The sequence below is a fragment of the Dermacentor albipictus genome, chromosome 9, assembly GCF_038994185.2.
Source record: "Dermacentor albipictus isolate Rhodes 1998 colony chromosome 9, USDA_Dalb.pri_finalv2, whole genome shotgun sequence".
Taxonomy (NCBI): domain Eukaryota; kingdom Metazoa; phylum Arthropoda; class Arachnida; order Ixodida; family Ixodidae; genus Dermacentor; species Dermacentor albipictus.
This window is the reverse complement of record NC_091829.1, coordinates 88,523,323-88,547,761: the sequence shown is the minus strand read 5'-3', so window position 1 is coordinate 88,547,761 and position 24,439 is coordinate 88,523,323. Positions and strand designations below refer to the sequence as shown.

General features: G+C 45.1%; 1 protein-coding gene across 5 annotated transcripts in view; it reads right to left on the bottom strand.

Annotated features, from left to right (window-relative positions):
- Window positions 1-2,314: 2,314 nt before the first annotated feature.
- The window catches only part of LOC135908952 (uncharacterized), a 102,125-nt gene continuing 80,000 nt past the window's right edge, over window positions 2,315-24,439 (bottom strand). For all 5 annotated transcript variants that reach the window (XR_010566517.2, XR_010566518.2, XR_010566516.2 and 2 more), the window contains one exon: window positions 2,315-3,551. Coding sequence is in view for 1 of the 5 variants with exons in the window: in XM_065440812.2 (XP_065296884.1) it covers window positions 3,474-3,551 (78 nt within the window). In the remaining 4 variants the exon portion in view is untranslated. The remainder of the gene's footprint in view (window positions 3,552-24,439) is intronic.

Here is a 24,439-nt window from a genome sequence, read left to right as displayed (position 1 = left end):
CCCACAAAGACTCAATGGGCATCATTGCAATTGCAAGGAAAATACGGTACGATTAAGGGACGAATTAGCTGAAAAAAACACAAAAATGAAACACGACATAGACAAGTTAACATTCTTTAAACTAATCATTTGAACGTCCATGCATGTCAACCGTCTCTTCTTTATATTCGACAGTTTCTTGACAATATCTTTTTTTTTCAATCTTTTAGTGAGAATAGTTATGATCATCTGACATGCATGTATTGCGACGGTGATATTCAGTACACATTGTAACAACCAGACACTCAAGTTTTAGTGTTTCCAGCAGTGGCTGCATGATCACTTTGGCATTGCGCAGCTAGGTTCGACGTCACGGGATCAAATCCCGGCATTGGCGGCCGCATTTAGATAGGGGCGAAATGAAAAAACACTCATGTACTTAGATTTAGGTGCTGTTAAGAGAGCCCCAAGGGGTCAAAGTGATCCGGAATCCCCCTCTACGAGGTGCCTCATCATCAGGTCGTTGTGGCACGTAAAATCTCATAATTAAATTACTTTGTCTTGCCAGTCACGCATTCGAAACAAACCTTGCATGTATGTGTTCAGACGGCAATGTTCGCTGCGGCTGGTAGCAACCAGTTATCCATGTTTTTTGTTGCATCTTTCAATCAGAGGCGATGCGTTTCGTGAGCGTGTATGTGTTGGGATGCTAATGTTCGGTGTTGCTGATCAAAATTAGGCATTCCTATTTCGTTTTTAAAACCTTCACTAGGGACCGGCATGCTTATCCAATAAATGTGAATGTTTGATGTCTTCGATAACAACCAGGACCTTCAGTTTTGTTCTTCAGTCTTTCACTCGCGACATATGCGCTTATCTGGCATGTGTATGTTCATGCGTTAGTGGTGAATGCCCTTGGTCACAATCAACTACCTCAATTTTATTCTTCAATCTTATAATAGGTTCCGATGGCCTGCTTACGTATGTATTCGTTCGCGTGGCAATGTTCGTGGTTGCTGGTACCAGGAGGTATCACGGTTTTATCCTTCAATGTTTCAGTAGAAACAGACATGCGTATCTGGCATGTAGGGGTATATTAAAACAGAAATACTTATCTGCAAGTACACGTTTAGATGGTAATGTTAAGTTTCCATGGTAGCAACCACGCACCTCGGATTTATTGTTCAATCGTGTGCATAAAAATGTTATGCTTATGTACCAATACTTGTTTTGGTATAAATCCAGGGAAAACACGGGGAATGCAGGAGATTGAAATTCAACACGATGAGCAAAACGTAAACAAGGTGAAAGCAGGAGCCAACGTTTCGACGAGTGGACTTGCCTTGAAGAAGACCAGTCCACTTGTCGAAATGTTGGCTCCTGCTTTCACCTTGTTTGCGTTTTGCTCATGTTTGGTATAGTAACATTCGGTGTCCTCGGTTACAACCACATGCCTCAGTTTAATTATTCAGTTTTTCAATTCGAGTGCATAGGCTTCTTTGGCATGCGTATTGTTCGGCTGGTAATGTTCGCTGCCTGTGGAAACAAGGTACTCGTGCTCAGTGCTTCATGTGGAGCCTATATGCTTACCCGGAGACACTGTTCTGCAGGTAATGTTCAGTTTCCTTAGTTACAGCCATGCACTCTGGTTTTATTCTTCAAATTTTCACATTGAACGCATATACCTATCCTATATGTATCTGTGCAGACGGAAATGTTTGGTTTCACTGGTAACAACCAGCTATACCTGAGTTATTCTTTATTCTTTCACTTGTACGAAATTTGCCCATCGGCTTATGCGACTTTGTTAGATAATGCTATCCCGTGCGTGCCGGATAGACAGGTGGAATAGCAAAATAAACACGCGAAGCTGGAAACATGATATTTAGATGTTCCTTATGCTTCTCTTCTACCACTGATTAACATTTTGACATTTAGAATAACAATAAAAAACATTTATTTCTTTTAGCTAATTAGATGTAAGGGACCAAAAAGTTTGCTGGAATATTCTCAACAAGACTTTCAGCAACGTGCATTTGGTAACATTCCTGAAAAATAATTCTTTTTTTGTTTACCTTGGAGGATATTAGCTCGGCCGCCCGTAAGCGATGCCATATGATTCAGCCAATACTCTCGTAAATTGCGGTTAGGGGGCATGTAGTATATTTTAAGGGGAGGGGGGGGGGGTATACGCAATGGCTCATTTTTTTATCTTTTATTGCGCCTGGTGCTGACATGCAATACATCATCAGCGGGTGCTTTTCTTTTTTGTCCAGAACCTGCTTTGCTACCACCTGGTGGAGCAAATTCCTTGGAGCGAGCTGTTCACCAAGGTGGGGAAACTCCAACAAAACTTCCCCCTCGAACATGTCCTCGTTGCAGAAAACACCCTGCAGGACATCTTCTTGAACTTCGTCAAAGCACAAGGAAGCCTCCGTGTTGTGGGTATTGGTTCAGCATCCAGCGTTGCTTCGGCGTCCAGCGTCACAAAATCTTCAGGGACGCTTTCGACAGCTGTGTCATCTTCAACCTAGACCCGACTACAGCTTCTGCGAATGGCTTGGGGGGTGGAGCAATAACCGCTTTCCTGACATCAAATGCTTTGAGCTAAATGTGTTATTTTGCTGTTTATGGCCACTGTTCCTGGTAGCCTTATTTTAGAATGGACGAGAATAGGAAGGATGCAAGAGCAGAAGGAGTTAAGGCCTAATGTGGTCTCCACTACGTATAGAAGTTCAGAAGGAAATCTGTATTCATTTTTCTTTATTTCTGCCATCGGTGTGTCTGCAGGAGTAGCAACGTTTGTGATTCCAAAACTCACAAAAAGACATCGCTAACGGCCACTTACATTAAACAATGACTGAAGCCGCATTTATGAACAGATAAAACTGAAGAAGAAATGATACATAGAATGCTTCCTCTACACTAACACCAAGAAGCTGAATCCGCTCCAACGTGTACACACATACGAAAGGTGTAATCAGAGCTTTGATATCCGCCCCGATGATTTCCATGACACTGACACATCTAGGTATAAATTTAGGGCTACTACACACCACAACTGGTTCAAAAAGTGCAAGCACGGACACTTTGCACATTCCTACTCTTAAATCAATAAGTAAACTAGCATGTGAGCAGAACGAGAACAAGGCGAAAGCGGGAGCCAACGTTTCCACAATTAGAATTGTCTTTTTCAAGGCACTGTATGCTTTCTTCGTCACAGTATATACAGGTAGGGTTCTGCTAAAGGGAAGAGGGGCTAAGGCGGGTGGGTGCGGCAACGAGCGAAAGTTTGTTAGCGGCGAAGCTGTAGAATTGAGAAAAAACGAGCAACTCTCTGTTTCGAAGTGAGGGCTCCCCCCCACCAGGCTTCTCCGGAGTTATATAGATGCCAGGCCGCCTGCCGTCATGTTGTTTCACGAAGAGAGCACTGCAGGCATTGCATTGGCAAATCCGAGGTGCTCGTATTTGCACGTGTGAAGCGCTGCAGTATCTTAGGCAGGATGCGCACTTCGTCCGGCCATCCGGTCATCCGCGTCGATACTGAAATATTGAAGATTCTCCGGTGGGAACTGCGTAGAAATGAACAGCGGGTGAGTGACTGCGCAACACTGTGGCTGCCTAGTCTGCTCCTAACTGATGATAATTAAGCAATGTACGTCTGCTGCAGGACTGCATGCTTCAATCATATCTAGGCATTGCATTAGCTAACTCCATTTCATGCCAGTAAATTATGCTATGTGAAATTACACCTCCTAATCCTCCGCTGCAAATTACTGTCCTCCTTTGCTCGGCCCCCATTGTGGTACTGTTATAGATTATCAGGAACTTGTTTTGCATATTATATATGATAACCTATAATTTATAGCCTCATCTTTTTCCTGATAATATATGGGACATCATAGGTCATGCTGCACATGAACTTCTCCTGTCCAGTAGCAAGTATTATCAGTGCCAATTTGGCAAGTATAAAAGACTGGGTGTACAGCAGCAACACCATTAGGTGATGATTGACTAGCTATAAAATTAGAGGCATGCGGGTGCTAGCCCACATTTTTAAGGAAATTTGCAATATATACTGTGATTACAAGCCAATCTTACGATTTCATAATATAAATGCGCAAATAATAAAAAGTTCGAATATGAATGAAATAGTATTTGCTATTCAATTCGTGTTGAATTCAAGAGTTCACTATTTGAAGTTGTCGAAGAGTATATTTGTTTTGTTCAAGTACTGTAAAAGAAAACAACAGCTTTTGCAACTTAGGAAGAGAAAGAGTGATATGAATGAGGAATCGTTGAATGATTCTGGTGCAGAACTGGATTCGTTGCACAGGTGATCCAGTTCCTGAACAAAGATGTGGAGGAGGTCATTTACGTGCTATAGTTGAGTAACCATGTCCTGCCTTAGGCAGACTTTGCATTCGCTGTGTCTAATTAGACAAACCAATTTATTGTTTGGTCACTCATACCATAAGTTTTATTCCTTCAAAATCGTAAGTGGGTCGGCAGTATTGCCCTTAGCTCCTTCAATGGGCTCTATACTCTACTATTCTCCACTACTCGCACATGTGTCTGGGACATGCTGTTCATTTTTGTATTAACGTTATTCTCATCGTGCACCAGCTACGATCGTATTTTCCTTTTTTTCTCATTGACAAGCTTCTTTTGACCTGAGATCAAGTTGTTAATGGTATTAGACACATCCAATAATACCAACAAGCCTTTTGTTGTCAAACGGACTCCAGGGCCGTTTTCATTTCACTATTTTAGAAATTGGGAATATTCAGTGTTCGAAGTGATATTCAGAGGTGCTTTTTCTCTAATATTGGTATTGAGTCAATTGGAAAATTTCCCTGTTCAAGCACGCCTACTCAATATTGAAACTGCAACAGTAAAAAGCTAGGGTGTCAGTGCGTGAGTACACTGTCACGTATCATTGCTAAATGGCGCTTACGTACTATGTGCATAACTTATCTCCTTATATTACAAGCAAGAAATGTGCTAAAGGATTGCTTGGAGGCAGGGGACAGTTGCAGATGTGGAGCTTGCTTGACGTCACGTCAAGCATTGAGGGCACCCAGATGGCGGTAATATCTGACGTCAAGCTCGGGTCTAAAACTGGTTGTGTCTTGTTCTCCGCAACGACTCTTAAATGTGAGAGAAGAGCGCTGCACCAAGAAGGCTGCAGCAGAGAAAGCTCGCAGTACGTTGCATACTCGGGAATAAAGGGAGTGACAGAGCGTAAGGAGTTGAGGAATGCGCCTTAATTTTGACAGCTCATGCTGTCTTTGGCATAAATGCCACTATCTCAAAGTTGAATATGTCTATTAGGGGTTCCTTGAAATTTTCAGTTCTTTCTTTTTACACGACGCGGCGATTTGCCTGCAAAAAGGCATGGAGTGATCTCATGATTAAGAGCATTTTTATTGAATTAATATGTTTTTGCATTTTAATTATCGCACACGAGCTTTAGAATCCTTAAATGTTGCGGTAAAGTGTAAACGTTGATTCTATAACTAATATCGCACTGCAGAGCACTTCCTTCGTTCCAAATAGCTACTACAGACTTTTGGGCTAAGAGAAAATGAATCTTTGCATTCACTGACTACGCATGAGCGCTGCCCATGTATTCACTAAATTTACTGAAACCTTAGTTACTTCTGCTACAAGATTTATGGCAACGCTTGCGCAGTGTTGTGAAGCTTGACGGAGTTATAACGACATCACTTGGTCTGCCCGAAAAAGACGCATTGAGATGCATACTTGTGCAGAATGGCAGGAAATGTTTTCACTTCAAATCACGAGCAAGAGCGCCACCTCTGCGTTCATGCAATTTCAAGCAGCCCTACCCCTGCCATAGATTTTACTTCAACGCTTCTATTGTGCGGTGAATATGGACAAATTTGTAATGATGTCACACGAAACAACCTAATTTCAAACTTTGAGACTGAATCTTCAGCGGAGCAATAGCAAATGATTGCAACAGAACTGATTGTTGACCTTGGTGGTGCTTGCTAAGGACATGTTTTTTTTGGCCGCGAGTGAGAACACACACAAAAGTACGACAGAAGACAACACAGGCAGCAACAAAGCCCCTATTGTCTGCTGTGTGTCTTGATTTTGTGTGTGTTTTAACTTGTGGCAAAAAACATGTCTTTTAGCAAATGATTACATTCACCTCAAGCACAAGCACACTGTGCAGTCAGTCGTTTGATTTCACGATGTGTTACTTCTGTTAATGGCTTTACAGCCACAATTTGGCACTGCGGTGAAGTTCGACAAATTTGTAACGATGTCGCACGATAGGGCCAAATTTCACGTTGTGAGTCTAATCTTCAGCGGAGCGGTAGCAATTGATTACATTCACCTTAGGCAAAAGCGCGCTATGCAGTCGTTCGTTTCATTCCACGATGTGTTACTTCTGTCGATGGCTTTACCACGACGCTTTTGCCGTGCGGCGAAGTTCGACAAATTTGCAACGCTGTCGCACGATACTATCGAATTTAATGTTTTGAGAATGAATTTTGAGCGGAGTGGTCGCAAATGGATATATTCACCTTAAGTGCACGCCCATTGTGCATACATTCCTATAATTTCATGATGCCTTGCTTCGGTCGCGGGCGTTATCGCAGCTTTATGTCGCGCAGTATCATTTAAGCAATTTATCGCAGTACTTTTGTAGGGCTGTGAAGCTTCATGCAGTTGTTGTAAGATCGCATGGTCTGATGTAATCTCACATACTAGAGCATTTAATTTCGTTCATTGAGGCAATGAAACTTCATACTGAGCTCGCAACTCCACAGGCATAGGCGATTTTTTGAGGTTGATGCTAATCCTGTGCAAGTTTCGTTTGGTGGCAGCCTTTACAGCACGACTGGTAGTCACGCTGTGAAGCGTGCGGCGACAGTCATCAGCCATAGCCGGCATTTTTTCGAATGTTTTATTATGCTTCTGTAAACTAAGCCTGTACGTTCACGTTTATGCTTCACTTAAGACTTGAGCGCGATTCCTTCACAGGAAAAGAGCTTAGCAGAACTGTGCATTGAAGAGCCTTGAAAAGAACTGACCCAGAGGTAACGTAATGCCCGATGGTCATTGGCGCGGCGCCCTGTAAGTAGTCGGCCGAGCATCGAATTTGCAACGCGGGCAGTGCGTTCGCAGAACTTTCGCTTCCACGCCGCGTCTTGCAGAACAGTAATGAAGCAGTATTAAACAAGCGAAATGCTTAAATCCAGTGGTAAACCGACATTGTTCAGGTATGCAGGCACGAGAGACATGCGGGGAACCAATGTAAGTCAATCCAATCCACTTATGTGCCAGGTTATGGTAGTGTTCGCGGGTTCGCGTCTCTTGTGTGCGTCGTTCGAATTTAATGCTTTTCAGTGATTATGTGTTCGGCGATCAGGTTACGACGAGTTTCACAATGTTTGTATCTAAACAATTGCGACTACTTTCGGCTTGCTATAATTGTTCACTGCCTGGATGGACAAGTAGCACGTTTTGGAAACTGCACTTCTAGTGCGCGATTTCGCACTGCGTCCGAGAAAACCTGCACTTATTATGTAAAACCGTATAGCTCCCAGACAACGAGTGCATGGTGCCGCCACCGCAACGTAACGTCGAATTTACACGCATTGGGTGTTCGCACTGAAATATGTTCCGAAATGTAGTGCAAGTGATGTCCCTGTGCTAAATTTAGTAGGAAACTCTATGCCTTTTTTGATGTCTGTGCTCTTCCATAGTATGGAGCATACCACCCCAGATGGTGCAACGTGTTCGGCTCTCGGCACCCACAGCCGGATAACACCAAGGCAGCTCGCCCTAGACGCGGGCGCACTCGGCCGATGTCCTTGCTCCATCACCATGTAACCGAATAATCTTTTGTTAAACCGTCTCCTTTTGCATCAAGCCACTGCCTCCTGCCCACAATGGCACCGTTTCATACAGCCTAATGCAGCAACACTTCGCGCTTCTGCTTGCACTCAACGCCCTGTCATGTCGTTCCCAGTGCATACTGCATTAATTCATGCACTAGGCAACCTTGAACTCGGATTTAGCCCTAATGAAACTTTGCTCGTGCAAAGTGGTATCGTGAATGTTCTACTCCCTTTCTTCCACGTCACACGCTTCTATGTACAGCGAAAGTGTTACACCTGATTTAGTTCGAACACATTTGGATAAAGAAGTTTTTAATACTTTGATGAACTAACAATAATCTGCTTCAACAAGCCTGAGTGGGCTAAGGTTGGTGTGCAAGTAGAGTGAGCTTGTTTTCCTCGTAGCTCATAATCCCGACATGCGTGATTGGCCGAAAGATGAAAGGCTGGAACTAAAGAATCTGATGATGTCACTTCAAGGTGCTCCACACATTAAGAGATAGTGTGACGTACTTACAAGTACAACATTAGCATGACATGTTATCAGCATGACACGTTAACATATATTATAAACAGCTGCAAGGATCCACTAATGGGGTCTTATAGGGCGCATGTTAGTTCATTACTTTGAATGCAATGGCATTACAGGTGAACTTATGCACTTTAAAGAATCTAGCTCAAAACGTGGCATTATACCAAAGGCAGTAGAGTCTAACACATCATCTTAAAGTACTATCCATCAAGAGGGAAGAATGCGAGAAACTGCCATGTTTTTCACGCCGCAGATGTTTCAAAAAGTGACTTTGGCACGAGAGAAGTATGCTGGCAATTATGGCTTAATTATTTGAACATCGAGCTGCTAGGTCTGCCGGAAGACAGATTCAATCCCACCCACAGTCGCACACTCCTTTATAGCATTATCGGCGGACTTGTCCCCTTTGAAGGTGGGTAAAGTGTACACGAGTGTCACAGTGCGCACGAAATCGCAAGTTTGTGAGAGGTACAAGGTACACTAATTGTGAGAGGTACAAGGTACGCTAATTGTGAAAGGTACAAGGTACGCTAAATGGATAATTGAGAGTGTTCACTGTCGCACGTGCACACAGATGTCACAATCCTCACTCCTATAGCATACTTAGACAGTTATCAGTGCTATGATCTAGCTAGTCTTCTTAATTTGCTTACACTCAATTGCCGGAGAAACATTACCACATGCAAAGAATTATCTGAACAGAGTTCTGTGACACTCTGCATAAGACCTATTAATCGACATGAGCTTCTCGCAAATAGGCATAGGGGAATAGCGATGGGTCAAGTGCATAGCTTCACAACAGCATCGCAAGATGTTTAGCGGTGCAGACTGTGAATAACTTTTTGTTCTACGTGTATGTTTAGTGTGCTCCACCAATTATCAAAACCCAAAGACATAAGTGTTTAGTAACTTTAGCCTTAGGAGTCTATGTTGGCAGTTGACTTTGGCGAAATTGCGCCGTGACGAAAAATGGCCGTCGCTGCGAAAAGTAAAAACACCTCAGAAAATGCTCGGATTGATGTCACATTTCTCAGGGAGGCTCCTGTAAACAAAGTAAATTAGTGGCTTTGAATAGAAAGTTCGGTCTTGGTGGGAATCGAACCCGGGCCTCCGGGGCGCGAGACGAGCAGGTTTCCTGGTTCTGGCTTACTAAAGGTGTGCCTGTTGCGTGCACGATTGCACTCATCAGGTTGCCGCCATCTCGCTGATTACAGGTGCGGCCTAGTGCGTGCGTCATTGAGTGGTGCACATGACGGTGAGGGAGGAGGTAGCGCCCCGTCATCAGTGTATAAAATGAGTGCGTTGATGATGTCCCCGAGGTCTACAAACAGTATAATACTTTCGCATTTCCACACGTAAGCAGCCTTAAGTGTGTGCCGAATTCAGCCGGGATCCAGTCCTGTCTCAGGTGGTCAAGGCGGTGTGCCGTGGAGAGGAATTGGTGCAGCAGGCCTATAGCCACAACGCCGCTGAGCTGAGCTTACAGCAGGGCTGCCTACTGTGGGGTTCTAGGGTTGTGATCCCACAGTCTCCGGTCCAGGGTCCTGCAGTTGCTGCACGCGGGTCATCCTGGCGAAGAAAAGTCTAAGATGGTGGCCCGGTCCGTCCCATGTTTGGTGGCCTGGCCTGGACCAGGACGTCGTTCACTTGGTGCAGAGCCGCCATATCTGCTAGGAGCATCAGCGAGCCTCGCGTCATGTGGAGATCACCCTCTGGCCGTTCCAACAGAGACCCTAGTCCCGCCTACATGTGGATTTTGGGGGACCCTTCAAGGGTCATTACTTCCTCGTGGTGGTGGACGCCTTTTTGAAGTGGGTGAGGTTCTACCTGTCACCGCTCCATCAGCAGGCGCAATCATTGCAGCGCTACGACAGGTCTTTGCCGACCAAGGGTTGACGGATGTCATCGTGTCCGACAATGGTCCTGTTTTCGCCAGCACAGAGTACCTGGCCTGGCTAACGAAGAACGGAACTCGCCGAATGATGGTTCCGCCGTACTACCCTGCTTCAAATGGCGCGGCCGAGCGGTTGGTGCAAACCGTCAAAGACAAGCTCAAGAAGAGCCAAACTAGGGATTTCTGGACGCAGATCGCCCGGATAGCATTTCAGTACCGGACCACGCCCTACGACCACGCCGTGCCCCCTGTGAGCTCCTGCTGGGTCGGATGGTCTAGACACCCTTGGACGTCTTGCACCCGGACCTCCGATCCACAGTGCTCTTGAAGCAGCCGAAGCAGAAGCTGGCTGCTGACCAAGGGTGCCGTCCCGAGCCTTTGCGAGAATTGAGAGCTCTAGTTTTCGCCAGGAACTTCCGTCTTGGTGTAAACACCGACGAGCTGCTGAGCGTCCGTCTAACGAAGGTTGCCTCGAGCCCAACCCCCCCTTGTTCACGAACCCTGATGGATCGTGACGTTGGCGACGAGGATGGGATACTCGTGACAGTAATTGCTGTCTCGCCAGGTGTAACTCCGCAGACAAGTGGCCGTGCGTGCTCTGCGCATTGACGTCACAGTCGGAGCAGCGGCGGTGGTTGTCGGCGTCCCCGAGTGATAGAGGAGTGCGCACGCTCTTGCGGCTCGCCAGGACGGCCGCGCAAGTATGCCACTGCAGAAGAATCGCGTGCCGCTGCGTCTGCACGAGCACAATGCCGATAAGTATGTCGATAAGTATGGACAGCTGGGTTAGTTGGTTATGATTAGCATTATGAAACATCGTTCCAGCACACAATTGAACATGGACGAGAAGGGAAAGACAACACGAACGCCAGATTTCAACTGAATTTTATTCACGCAAAACAGGGCTTTTATTTGCACAGGGGGAGGGAGTGGGAGGCTGCTAGTGCGCAGGACCACTCAAAAATATTTCCTTGGTCTAGGCAACAGTCATCAGAGGTGTCAAACCAAAATAGAAAAAAAAGAAAAATCTTTCCCTATCTTTTTTACATCACTCAGTACAATCTTGCTCATCTCCCGCCCTACCTAGCTGATTCGACATACGCGTTTGCCCTGAGATAATCAAGTTCTTTTTTCCCGAGTACAACAGAAGGAGCACTGGCACGGTAATCGTTTTCATTGGAGATACAAAATGCATCAAAAATCTCCCGCTTTTTCTGATTGCTATATTTGCGCAACACACATGTTCGTTCGAAAAACGCATAGCATGCTGGCTTGTGCGAGCAACGGCGAATGTGGTCGGCTAAATGACGAGCGCTACTTAGTGAGGTAGCATTTCTGCGATGCTCTAGCAAGCGTTCATTCGGACAGCGCCAGGTTTGGCCAATATAGCATTTCCCACAGGCGAGAGGAATACTATACACAACACCGATGTCACCTTCAACGAGGGCTTTGGTGTTCCTTATTTTGCAGGCTGGCTTCTTCTGGGATTCGTTTACTAGGCGACACATTCGTCCCAGCTTTTCCGGTGCTGAAAACACAACACGCTCCCCGCACCTTTCGCCAACCTTCTTGAGGCGGTCAGAAACCTGGTGCCAATAGGGCACTACGAAAGGGCGCTTTTGCGGGCGTGCGTCTTCTTTCAGCCTGCGACTCCCACCAGCCTTTGCCTCGCGAATCTGGCTCTCTACCACCGAGGCCACGATTTCTCCATGGAACCGAGCCTTCTTCAGATGCCTTAGCTGGGCGTCGACGCTGTCATGAACTTGATGTTCGCATGACTTCTCTTGAGCAGAGCGGATGCAGTTTTTTGCTATAGCTCTTTTTACGTGCTTGGAGTGGGCCGATTGATAATTCAGTATTTGTTTTTTCGATCGTGGCTTATACTGCCAGCACACGCGCACTCCATGAAATATAAGACACAAGTCAAGGTACTGGATGCGACCATCTTGTGGCAGTACATGCATGAACTTCATTCCAAAGGCGTTGCTAGCAAAAATATCGAGAACATTGCTTATACTATTGTCTTTATCCTGAGCATCAGTCGTATTCATTACCACGAGGTAATCGTCGACATATCTAAAAACTTTCTACATGCCTGCGTTGTAAAGGGACGCTTGAATGCGCTTGTGAACACTTGCTAAGAAAATATCGCTTAAGAGTATGCTAGGCAAGAGCCGATATACGCTCCTTCTTTTTGGATAAAACAGTTGTCATTAAAAGTGATAATAGTGGATGAGAGATAAAAGGATATTAGCTCTAAAACATTATCGGTTGATAACCCAGTGATGTTTTGGAAGGCCACTTGTGCCATGTCTTGAATGTGCCTTCTAACAGCGCTGAAAAGCTCAGGATGAGGCAATGAGTAAAACAAATCTTCTACATTGCCTCGTGGTAATGAATACGACTGATGCTCGGGATAAAAGCAATATTATTAGCAACATTCTCGATATTTTTGCCAGTAATGCCTTTGGAACGAAGTTCATGCATGAACTGCCGCAAGATGGTCGCATCCAGTACCTCGACTTGTGTCTTATATTTCATGGAGTGCGCGTGTGCTGGCAGTATAAGCCACGATCGAAAAAACAAATACTGAATTATCAATCGGCCCACTCCAAGCACGTAAAAAGAGCTATAGCAAAAAACTGCATCCGCTCTGCTCAAGAGAAGTCATGCGAACATCAAGTTCATGACAGCGTCGACGCCCAGCTAAGGCATCTGAAGAAGGCTGGGTTCCACGGAGAAATCGTGGCCTCGGTGGTAGAGAGCCAGATTCGCGAGGCAAAGGCTGGTGGGAGGCGCAGGCTGAAAGAAGACGCACGCCCGCAAAAGCGCCCTGTCGTAGTGCCCTATTGGCACCAGGTTTCTCACCACCTCAAGAAGGTTGGCGACAGGTGCGGGGAGCGTGCTGTGTTTTCAGCACCGGAAAAGCTGGGACGAATGCGTCGCCTAGCAAACGAATTGCAGAAGAACGAATTGCAGAAACGAATTGCAAAATAAAGCACACCAAAGCCCTCGTTGAATGTGACATCGGTGTTGTGTATAGTATTCCTCTCGCCTGTGGGAAATGCTATATTGGCCAAACCGGGCGCTACCCGAATGAACGCTTGCTAGAGCATTGCAGGAATGCTACTTCACTAAGTAGCGCTGGTCATTTAGCCGACCACATTCGCCATTGCTCGCACAAGCCAGCATGCAAGGCGTTTTTCGAACGAACACGTGTGTTGCGCAGATATAGCAATCAGAAAAACCAGGAGATTTTTGAAGTATTTTATATCTCCAATGAAAACAATTACCGTGCCAGTGCTCCTTCTGTTGTAGTCGGGAAAAAATTACCGACGATTACGTTACTTCCTAATGCGAAATTTGAGCGCAGCAAATAAGCTGTTTCACCTTTTCGATAGATTGAGGCAAAGAAATCGAGCAACACATGTATGCGCTATCACAGAATTTTTTTTTATTTTTCACACGTATTCCTTTAACAAAGACTGCACTAACAGTTCTTGACAGTCATGAAGGAAGCTTTGTGGTCGGAGAAATAGACTGATATATGTTCGACTTGGTACACCAATGCTTGATTCTCAAAGACGAGATCTATACAAGTGCCTCGCGAGGTTGTCACAGCCGTGGGACGCGTTACGAGCGAGAGGAACGGGATGTTCTCCCGCATAAGTGTTAGGAAATTGCTGTTTGTCTCGTATCCAGCTTTTCTGGACACAAGGGTTTAGTTCGCGTGAATGCCACCACGTGGCGTACTCACCTTAAACTTTTCAAACTTCCCGCGGTGACGCGTGATGACGTCAACCAAACAAAAATAAAAAAAGTAAAAGCTATCCCTGCGCATTGAACTTCGCCACAATGCTTGTCCCGCCAGCGTTATCAGTGTTCTTGATCAAGCGTATTCGCTCGTCGCCTGGAAATTGCTCGTCATCCAGCGTTTACTCGCGACGAGCGATTGTTGATTCTGGGCTTTTGATTCGGTTCCTTTTTTTCTTCTCTTTTCCTTTTTCATTTTTTTTCATTCTACGGAGTAAAGAAGCTAGCCTAACCGTCAGAAGCACTTCGGGGCAGCCTTTCTTCAATCGGCATACATTGTTAACGTCTGAACATCGCACCGCGCCTACTAGAGACGCCGTCGTGGATGGATTTTGATTTTCCCTTATCGAATTCGTTAAGCTGCACACAATTATTTCACTAGCGACTTTGCAATGCGCACTCATGGGCTATCGCCGCAGCTGCAAATCTAGATGTGCTTAAGTATTAAGACATATACATGGATATGTCGGTTTTTCACCTTGACACAAAAGTCACGAAACAAGAGTTGAGCAAACTGTCCCTGTGTCGTCGCAGGGTGTGAGAGGGGGCTAGTTGGTATTCCATGCTTAAGTGACTAGCGCAAGAGTGGACGCGGGACACTAAAGAGGCGACAAGGATAAGCGCAAACTTCCAACTGGGCGCTTGTCCTTGTAGCGTCTCTCTCTTGTCCACTCTTGCGCTAGTCACTTCAGTCTGTGTCGTCATCCGTTAGCATGCTATGGCCGAAGCTGCTTGCAATATTACGTCACATTTACTGGCCACCAGGCCAGGTACACCCTTGGGTACGACATATACAGTACTTGCAGTTAGTTTCCAAAGTAGTCTCCTATGGCGGCTATCCACGTGCGTGAAGCAAGAACGCTATTTAAAATTATTGGGCAGTAATATATGCGGGATTTGTATGTTCTCCACATTCTCTACCATGTTGCCGTTCCGCCTTTATTATATAGCCGCAATGTAGACTAGCAGCTATCGAACGCCATAAAGGCTATCCACATATTCAACCCTTAATGACCATCGGTTATCTTCCCTCCTCATTACATGTCCTGCCCATGCCAATTTCTTTTTCTTGATTTCAACTAAGATGTCATTAACTCGCGTTTGTTCCCTCACCCAATCTGCTCTTTTCTTATCCCTTAACGTTACACCCATCATTCTTCTTTCAATAGCTCGTTGCCTCGTCCATAATTTAAGTAGAATCCTTTTCGTAAGCCTCCAAGTTTCTGCCCCGTAGGTGAGTACTGGTAAGACACAGCTATTATACACAGACTGCATTCCAAGGGAAGGGAAGCGTAGTAGGAGGCGGCAGAAAGTTAGGTGGGCGGATGAGATTAAGAAGTTTGCAGGGACGACATCGCCACAATTAGTAGGTGACCGGGGTTGTTGGAGAAGCATGGGAGAGGTCTTTGCCCTGCAGTGGGCGTAACCAGGCTGATGATGATGCTGACGATGGTGATGATGATGATGATGATGACATATTCAAGGACCTCACGCGCAACTCCTGAAACTTAATTGTATTCAAGAGTTGTGCTACTGCCCAGGACATCCTTAACGAATGTTACATAACGCATTATGAGGTTTTACTTGCCAAAACCACAATTTCATTATGAGGCATGCCGTAGTGGAGGATTCGGGAATAATTTAGACCACTTGGGATTTTTAACGTGCGCCTAAGCCTAAGTACGCGGGTTTTCGCATTTCACACCCATTGAAATACGGCTGCCGTGGTTGGGATTCGATCCCGAGACCTCGTGATTAGCAGCCGAACCCAATAAAAGCTAAGCAACTACGGAGGGAAAGGAATGTTGGCAGTAGGAGGAAGGTGACAGCCGGCACGTGAGACAATTTGTTCCCATCCTCATTGCTGGAGAGTCGGTACCATCTGTCCAAGAATGACACCGTAGAATGCACTGTATTCAATGTGATGGAGTCCGCGTCCAATATTTCAGACCCGAATCATACTGTAATTACTGACGACCAGGCATTTCGCTAATACGTGCAGCCGTTTGACAGCTGCCGAGCGCTGGCGTCGGCCACAGGACCTACTTGACCTTTGTTCAATACTTGCCGACATTCTCGCCTTACTTCGCACCATTGCGTTTCAGCTGAACTGCTTCAACAGCCGATTTATTTGTGCCAGAATTTGGCCACCCTGTCAACGTTATGGTTTCTTATTTTTAAGTCATCTTTTATATTTAGGCTAAGGCTGTCGTGAAATTTTCAGCGGTTTCACTTTTCCCAAAATGCCCGCATTTTTGTCGGCCTCTGTTAAAATTTTGGAAGATTTTTAATAGATGTGGAAACCATTCCATGGCCCCCTGACCAAGCTGCTCAAAAAGTCATTTTATATCCCTGAGGTCATGCGCAAGTTTCCGCCTTCTTGCCGTTCATCAACCTCCTGATTTCCCTGTCACCTGTATTACATTTTGACGACTGCATTCCCACGGAAGTTGGCGACGATATGTCCATCGGATTAAAGCCATTTAAATCAATTCTACTGTGGATACGACAGCCGCTTGTGCTCACTGTGGATGGAAATGTTGCGCTAATAAGCGCCATTCTGAAGCATCTAAATGGATAGTCCCAATCGATGTAAGCAAAGCTATCTGTGTTTTTTGTCATTGTTAAACGTAATCTCCACAGAGTAGTCAGGCACCCTCTAATGAAATGCTGTCAATGTTTGCCTGATTACGCCCACCATTGTGATGCAAATAAACGGAACTCCAACTCATTTTCTCAGAAATAAACGCTGAACGAAACGCTGACGTCACCCTGAACAAGATCAACAAGCGCCCTAGTGCTCGATCTTATGATGCCCCTATTCGTAAGCTTATATTCATGATTTAGTTATTTGGGGAGGGGGGGGGGGGGGAGGGCGAGAGCGATGTCTTCTCATACCGTAGAAACATCCCTCAGACGTCTCTGATGTGCTCGTTCTAATTCTCAAGTACCCAATGCAAACTGTAATCGCTGCAACTTCATGATGTCCTGGTGGCAGGCCACCATGGCATGTCGCGCAAGTATGCCCGCGCTGATTCATTTGGGTTGGCATATACTAGTTCGTGCGTCATACTTCGCCACATGCATTTTTCAAGCAGAGCTTGAAAAGGGCGGCCAACTCACTACGTCCCTTTCCTCTGTTTACTTCCACAAAGTGTGTGTCTATCGCTGTGGTTACCAAATACGCCCAGCGGTATGCTACTACTCAAGCCTTCTGTCGGCTGAGCAACTGAAGTCGCAGGCTTTCTTCAAGACGGCGTAGACGTTCAATATGGCTATCCTCAATTACTTTTCGTGGACTTCGCTCAACGCCTTCTCTCCAATGTCATCTCATATACTACTCGCTCCTGCAAGACACAACACAAACACGCAACGACCTTAATGAAGTATCAATAACACGCTAGTTGAAATGCTGTCGATGCATATTTCCGCTGAGCACCGGGATTGGAGCATGGTCCTGTCTATAATGACATTATCGCTTTACCGCGTCGCTCAACAACACCGCTCGTTACTCATCACTTTTTTTTTGCCGACAAGAGTATAGCGTATCTCCTCTGAATCTACTTTCGGCTTTAAGTGGGACCTTGCACGCCCTCTTATTCTGTTACGTTGACGGCGACCGTTGTCGTCAGGCTGCCGCCTAATTCTGAGCGTCGCAGTCACCAGAGTGCACAGAAAGCTGTCTTCCCAAACAAACCACCGGGATTCGAGCCCATTTCCCAAATGCAGCATCTTGCATTTGGGAGATGGGCACTGTAACCATTACGCTACCACCTGCCTGCACAAATTTCCGTTTCCCTGCCTTCCCACTTCTCGTTTTTGCCGCAGACGCAGGAAGAACGGATGCAGAAATGAAAAAAAAAGTAAAGATTGCTTGAGCCGCCAGTGACGCATGACTTTAACTTTGGCAGGTTACCCTCATTGGAGCGCATGTAGGCTTGCGGCTTCGTGTAGATGGTGGGTCGCCTTAGCTTTATTGTAAATTTGCTTTCACCAACTCTTTTCAGCTAGAACTGAAACGCCGGACAAAAATAAGACCTACCGTTGAATATTTTTCTTGTTTTCTAGGTTTAAATAAAAAACGTTCATTAACACAAATAGTGATTTTTTTAAGAAATGGCATAAGGATACTATATTTCAAGGTCATGTTTTGCCAATACGGCCCGGCACCACGTATCGACGAAGGGGCATCACAGTGCCGATGCACGCGGCAGGTTACTGAATGAAGAAAACAGGAAACGACTGTTTTTTCAGTTCTCGCAGCATATTGTACACAGAACACAAGGCACCCACCACCATGACATTCTTTTTTTTTTTGGCAACAGTGACACAATATGCCGGACTGCTATACTTCCTAAAGGGGTCTCATTTCATTTTTCATCGCAGAACCGCAAGCACAGTTGCGTCGCGCGTGCTTGCAGCCACGTACTGTAGCCGTGCTCCTTTTCCTCTAACAATATGGCCGCCGGCGGCTTCAAGCGCTCCCGTAGGTGGCGGATTGGACTGTCACTCGAGAAGTTTAAATGCATAACCTCTATGCATAGAAACGATGGCATGATTGTTAACATCGTTGCTCTCCAGACTGATCTTGATGAGCTAACTCATTGGTGTGGTAGGGCAGATGGTAATTAACGTAGACACAACTATACATCTCAAGTTTACTTCCGCTGCTAAGAAGATTCCTAATGCCCACACAGTTAATAATACTATCATTCAAACTTCAGCGTCGGTAAAATACCTCGGTGTAAATTTTAGCTCTTATTTATCCTGGAGCACTCATATTGAACTGATTACTACCAAAGACTTAAGAAAACTTGGTCTTCTTAAACGCGGACTATGCCAAGCCAACCAGGATACAAAACTACACGCATTCAACGCGCTAATCAAGCCTGTGATAGAATACGCGCCCGTGATCTGAAACCCTCATTATACCTATCTTGTTAACATGTTGGAATGTATACAAAACAAGGCTGCTCTATTCATCCTTTTCCGTTACTCTCGGTATCAAAGTGTAACAGCCCTGAAAATATCGCTCCGTCTCCCGCCTCTGGTCATGCGCAGAAAACTCAGCCGTTTATCTTTTTTCCATACTCTCTACCACAGCAACACACCATTCGCAAGTTCACATCTTCTCCCGGTGCCGCACACACCGGCTCGTGTAGATCACATGAAGAAGACTAAACCCATTTTCGCTCGGAAAGAACGATACAAATACTCACCTCTGGTCCTGGCTATTGAAGAGTGGGATTCGCTTCCTTCTAGCATTACGGCTATCGCTGGAACATCATCATTTCAAACAGCTCTTTGGTCCCCCCCCCCCCATACTTAGAAAATTCCACTAGAATGATGTGCGTTTTTTTTTCGTTTTTTTTTTCAGTGTGTGCGTGTGGGCCGTAACGTTCTGCGGAATGTTAGATGACACGTTTTGTAACTTCTGAAGGTGCGATTTTTGTTTTGTGGGATTTGCTACATGTGCATTTTTTCAGTACCTGTTCCTAGCATTTCTTCCCCTGTCAACTTGTACCTGGCTTATTAACTTGTTTATTCCTGTCTTCAGCCGTTTATATTCTGTGTTGTATATTGTTAAGTTTTCTTTGATGAATCCCCCCCTACGTAACGCCCGCATTGGGCATTTAGGGTATTGAAATAAAATAAATATTGTTGGCTTGGATATGTTTGGCACGAGGCCCAAGTCGGTACCCTGTCTTCTAACGCGTTCTTTTGTTTTCGTCTCTGTCTTGAAAGGACGCGCACCGTAACATGCTGCAATGGTGATTGCGTTGCGCGTATGTAAGGTGAGAAACACGGTTCTAAAATGTCTGTTCACTAACTTGTGCAGTAAGCCCATGTTTATAGTATTCGCGCAATAGTAAGAGTCACGAGTATGGCAACCATAACCGCAAGCGCCACGTTATAGTCGTAACTTGTCGCGACAGCGTAGTTGAAATCCACTGACGCTGCCACTAAGAAATACGTGGCGAGGTATGGCTGATGAATAATTAATTGCTAAGATTGGTTCTCAGTAAACGTTTGTTACCAAGAACGGCGGGTGCTCATACTACCGCAAATGACGGATGCTTGGCGGTGACTCCAATCATTTACTCGCCACATCACAGATCTACACTTGAATTCAACTGGTATCACCAACTCTTGCTTATATTCTCTCGCCCTTAAACTGCGCCTTCGCCTGCCACCCGGCCTCCAGCTTTTCCTCTTTGTCCCCCGCTTCTTTCCCAATCTGCTGAGACGTGCTTCCACTGATGCTTGGTCTTCTTTTTTCTCAATAAATGAAGGTATTCATTCATGTTTTCCTATGTTACTGCAGAAAATAGCGTGTCTTTATCTACATAACCACCCTGTCTCTCACCTGGACTCTCCAATCGCAGAACAAAGTTGCGGTGTTGCAAATGACTGGGCGTCACATATACAATTTTCTAGGAATGGCCAGTAGCATGGCGGGCAATTTTTGGTGGGTGACGAGACAGTATATAGAACACCTTGTCTGCAATATCCCCACTCAGTGCTGTGCTTCGTGAGCTACTATTAGCCGCTGCTACGAAGTACGAAATGAAAGAAACCTAGCTGGGCTGGTCACGGACAGGTCTTTTTGGATTCGTGATGCGTCGATATAAAATATATATATTTCGTATATAAGCCTCAATGACAGCGATATAAGCGAGGTGAGTAACGCTAGCAGGTTGGTTTTGACTAACGATGCTCTTCATGCAGCACTTTCGTCTTATGCGTGTTTGCGAACGGGAATGAAAGACAGGAGGGTAACACGCCTTCCTGAAATTAAACATTCGGAATAACTCTTTGTTGGACGGTTAGACATATGTTGAGGGCCCCCGATATGAACCACCTGCAAGTCTGTATCAGCTTGCAAAGAGGAACTCAGATTAAACGTTGCCAAGAGGATAGGCTTTTAATTATCATAAAGGTATCTTTATTGAAATTCCTTACCATGAGGTGAAAGCCGACTAATAAGCATTCATATTTTCTGTGTTATTAAAACGTCCTGTTAATAAAAGGTTGCTGTGCTTTACAGCCTCCTAAATTAGGTTATAAGAAATAAATTGATGCGGTAGGTGTGTAAACGCAGACGCAAGAAAAGGCCTAGTCCGTTTCCAAGTGTTCACTCAATGAAGATGGAGCGCCTCTATACTCTCACATTGTAGGGATGTCGAGAACAAAACACTTCCAAAGAGTGAGTCATGAATATAACTCATTATAAAGTGAGCTTGCTCTGGAAAAGAAAACGCTCAAAGCGCAACGATGGCTGCGTGCAAAGTGCTTCCTCTGATTCCGATCTACGGATCAAGGCGTTAGTTCGTCATACTGAAATGGTCGTACATTGCAGCGCAATCTCGGGTCCTCAAATGTGACGGCGAATGTAGGCCAGTATTCGCTTCACGCGCGCAATCCGATAAGATAACGCTCTTTCGCTATTGAATCCGTGACAACATACTGTATATTAGAAACACATGCAGGCGCATCTTGAGCTAACTGATAACTTTGGAACTGTGGTTAGACGCTAAAAAAAAAGCACCCCCCCCCCTAAAAAAGGAATACAGTTGCTTTCAATATTAGCTGAAAAATAGTGCTTGTCGTTTAAAAAGGGCCTCCAACACTGCACAGCGGCGCCGACATACAGGAAATTCAAGCGCGAACTGTCAAACCAGCGTATCGTGGTTCAATGTATCCCAATAGTCCAGGGGCCAGTTCTACCACGGCTACTGTGTCGGAGCTCGTATTTCATGTCAGCATTATTTGTCACAAAATCACAGCATTTTTCTTTAGATCTTATCATTAGACAGCTAAAATACATCCAGCGAAAGCCTCATCTTAATATTTCAGTACTTTTCGTTCTAATGTGCACATCCGTGATGATCCATATGTTACAAAGTACTGAAAATGTACCCAATGCTTTCCTCCAGGCAGCAGTTTTTATTCCTTATGATGCCAGGAAACCGAGCCTGATGCCACCAACGCTCAGGCACTTAATCGGGAGCGCACACAATGTTCTCGCACACCTTGTGGGATGTACCGTAGCGCTGAGGTGCTTCTTGTATAATATATCAGAATCGGCTGTAAAGGCAGTCGTGCAAATTTGGGCACATGTGCTTAAGCTCATGAAGTTGATTTGTGCCAAGATAACCTGTCTAAGCTTTCACACTTACTTTATAAGAAGTCTACAACACCATCAATATGCCGGCTGCTTTTAACTGCACGAAACAAAACTATTGAAATGATACAAACAATGTTAACATCATTTTATCATTCGTTCAGATTGGTAATCTCTAGATGCGGAGTAAGTTGAGAAGTTGTTTGCGTAATCAACAAAGCTACATTAATTAAATTTTCAGTAATGGTTCTTACGTGGCTAAAGAAAATGAGCAGTTTGGAGCCCGTCCTCGAGATTATGCAGCCAATCGAAAAACTTTCGACTAAACATGCTTCTGTAAGAGCCATGCAAACAAACATTTTCCAAGTAAACACTCCTGGAAGGCGTAACTGACGCAGAAAAGGAACATCTGTAAAGCCACAGAAAGAACAGCAGTTCACGACGGGACACAAAGGAGGAACAACACACAAACTGCGCTAACAACTTCAAGCGCTGTTTATGTGATAATGAAGCAGCTAGACCGTCAGTCATTCCTTCCAAACCTGTAAAGTCAACCTGACCACATCTAGCCTTTCGGGATGCTGTCATCAATAGTATGGCCCCGCGAACATATTCCCCGTGGCCTTATAGTCGCCTTCCATTTTTATTCATGCTGTTTTCTCGAAAGCAAGCAGTTTAAAGTTTTGGTGTCAACGCGGCAGTGTACGTGTGCCGCCGAAAGCTTGCTTGGTCGCAGAAGCGATGCATGACGGAATGAGGGTGCAGATTTAGCGCGCCGCTGGCATCAAGACAATGCGCGGCCGCCAAGGGAAGGAAGATAACGAAAGTGAACAGCTTGGTAGCTGCTCACAGAGCCGTGCCGATGGGGACGGTGCCATCATGACGAAATCTGAGCCGGCGATATTGATAGATGCAGCGTTTTTGTTTTCTTTAATTATTTTATTCTTTTTTTTTACAGCGAAGTCGTTAAGAGGAAGCTTTAACACGGGCCCTACTCCGACTCGGCCTATTCAAATAGATGTAAAACGCCGAAACGCTTTTCTTAGATAACCCCTGGACCGATTTTAACGAAATTTGTTGGATTCGGGAGAGAAAGGTCAATTCTAGTGACTATTGGAAGCGGAATTTCTATTTAGGGCCTAAATTTTGGTAAAAGATATTCAACAATTCGAAAGTGCGAAAAGTACACAAGCACGAAGTTTACAAATTAATAACTCCAGATCAAGAACTGATATCGTGGTTCTGTAAACAGCATCCATAAGACAATTCCAATATGCCGATTTATATCTTACGTGAAGTCGTTACGTTGTGAACAAGGGTTGTAGAAAAGCTGTATTTCCGTATTACTAAATTTTTTACGATTCATGCGTGATATATCAATTTTGTCTGCTTTAGATGTGCTGTTAGATGCAATGTACATAATTTTTATATCAGTTTTCTTTGCCGAAAGAGAGTTGTAAACTTGATGGTTTCGTTTTTTTTTTTTAATTTGCAATTTTGAACAATTTTGAATAAACAAATGATGACCTAATTCAAGAATTCGAAACCAACAGACACTAGATTTTGAGTTCTTGTTTTAAATGCAACAAACCTTGTCAAATTAGATGCAGTGGCTGTCGATAAAAACGAGTTGTCCTTTTACATTTATTTAGATAGGACCACCAGAGCTAAAGCTTCCTCTTAAGGGCTACTTTTTCCACTATCGCGTCCGCGTGTAGAGCCAAATCCTGAAGGTAGCGTAATACCGGCCCGACCTGCAGCGGTGGTGAAGCATGCGTTCAGCGCTCCCCATATGTGGGCTGATCCCTAATGCAATGCCACGCCGGGGAGACCCGCGGCGGAGATGAAGCAGCCGTTAAGCACTCCCCATATGTGGGCCGATCTCGAAGACAGTGCAATGCGGGGCCGACATACGGTGGAGGTGCAGTTCACCATTAAGGGACCCACATACACAGCTTTGCAGGTCATGTTTCTTCACAGAGTGGAAGGGCACTGAGATTTTTTAGTTATCCGCGTTTATCCTGCATGCGTCTGCGATGAAAACAAGAAGCAGGTATGCCTGTAAAATCTAAGGTGGTGGAAGCAGGTGGTAACGGATAGGTTAGCATACTCAGCCCCTGCACGTACTTATATCTGCATTGACATGGGTTCGTGGTAGTGATAGCGACCAAAGCACTATTTCTTCTGCGTACTCTAGTCATTGTGAAACTAAGGAT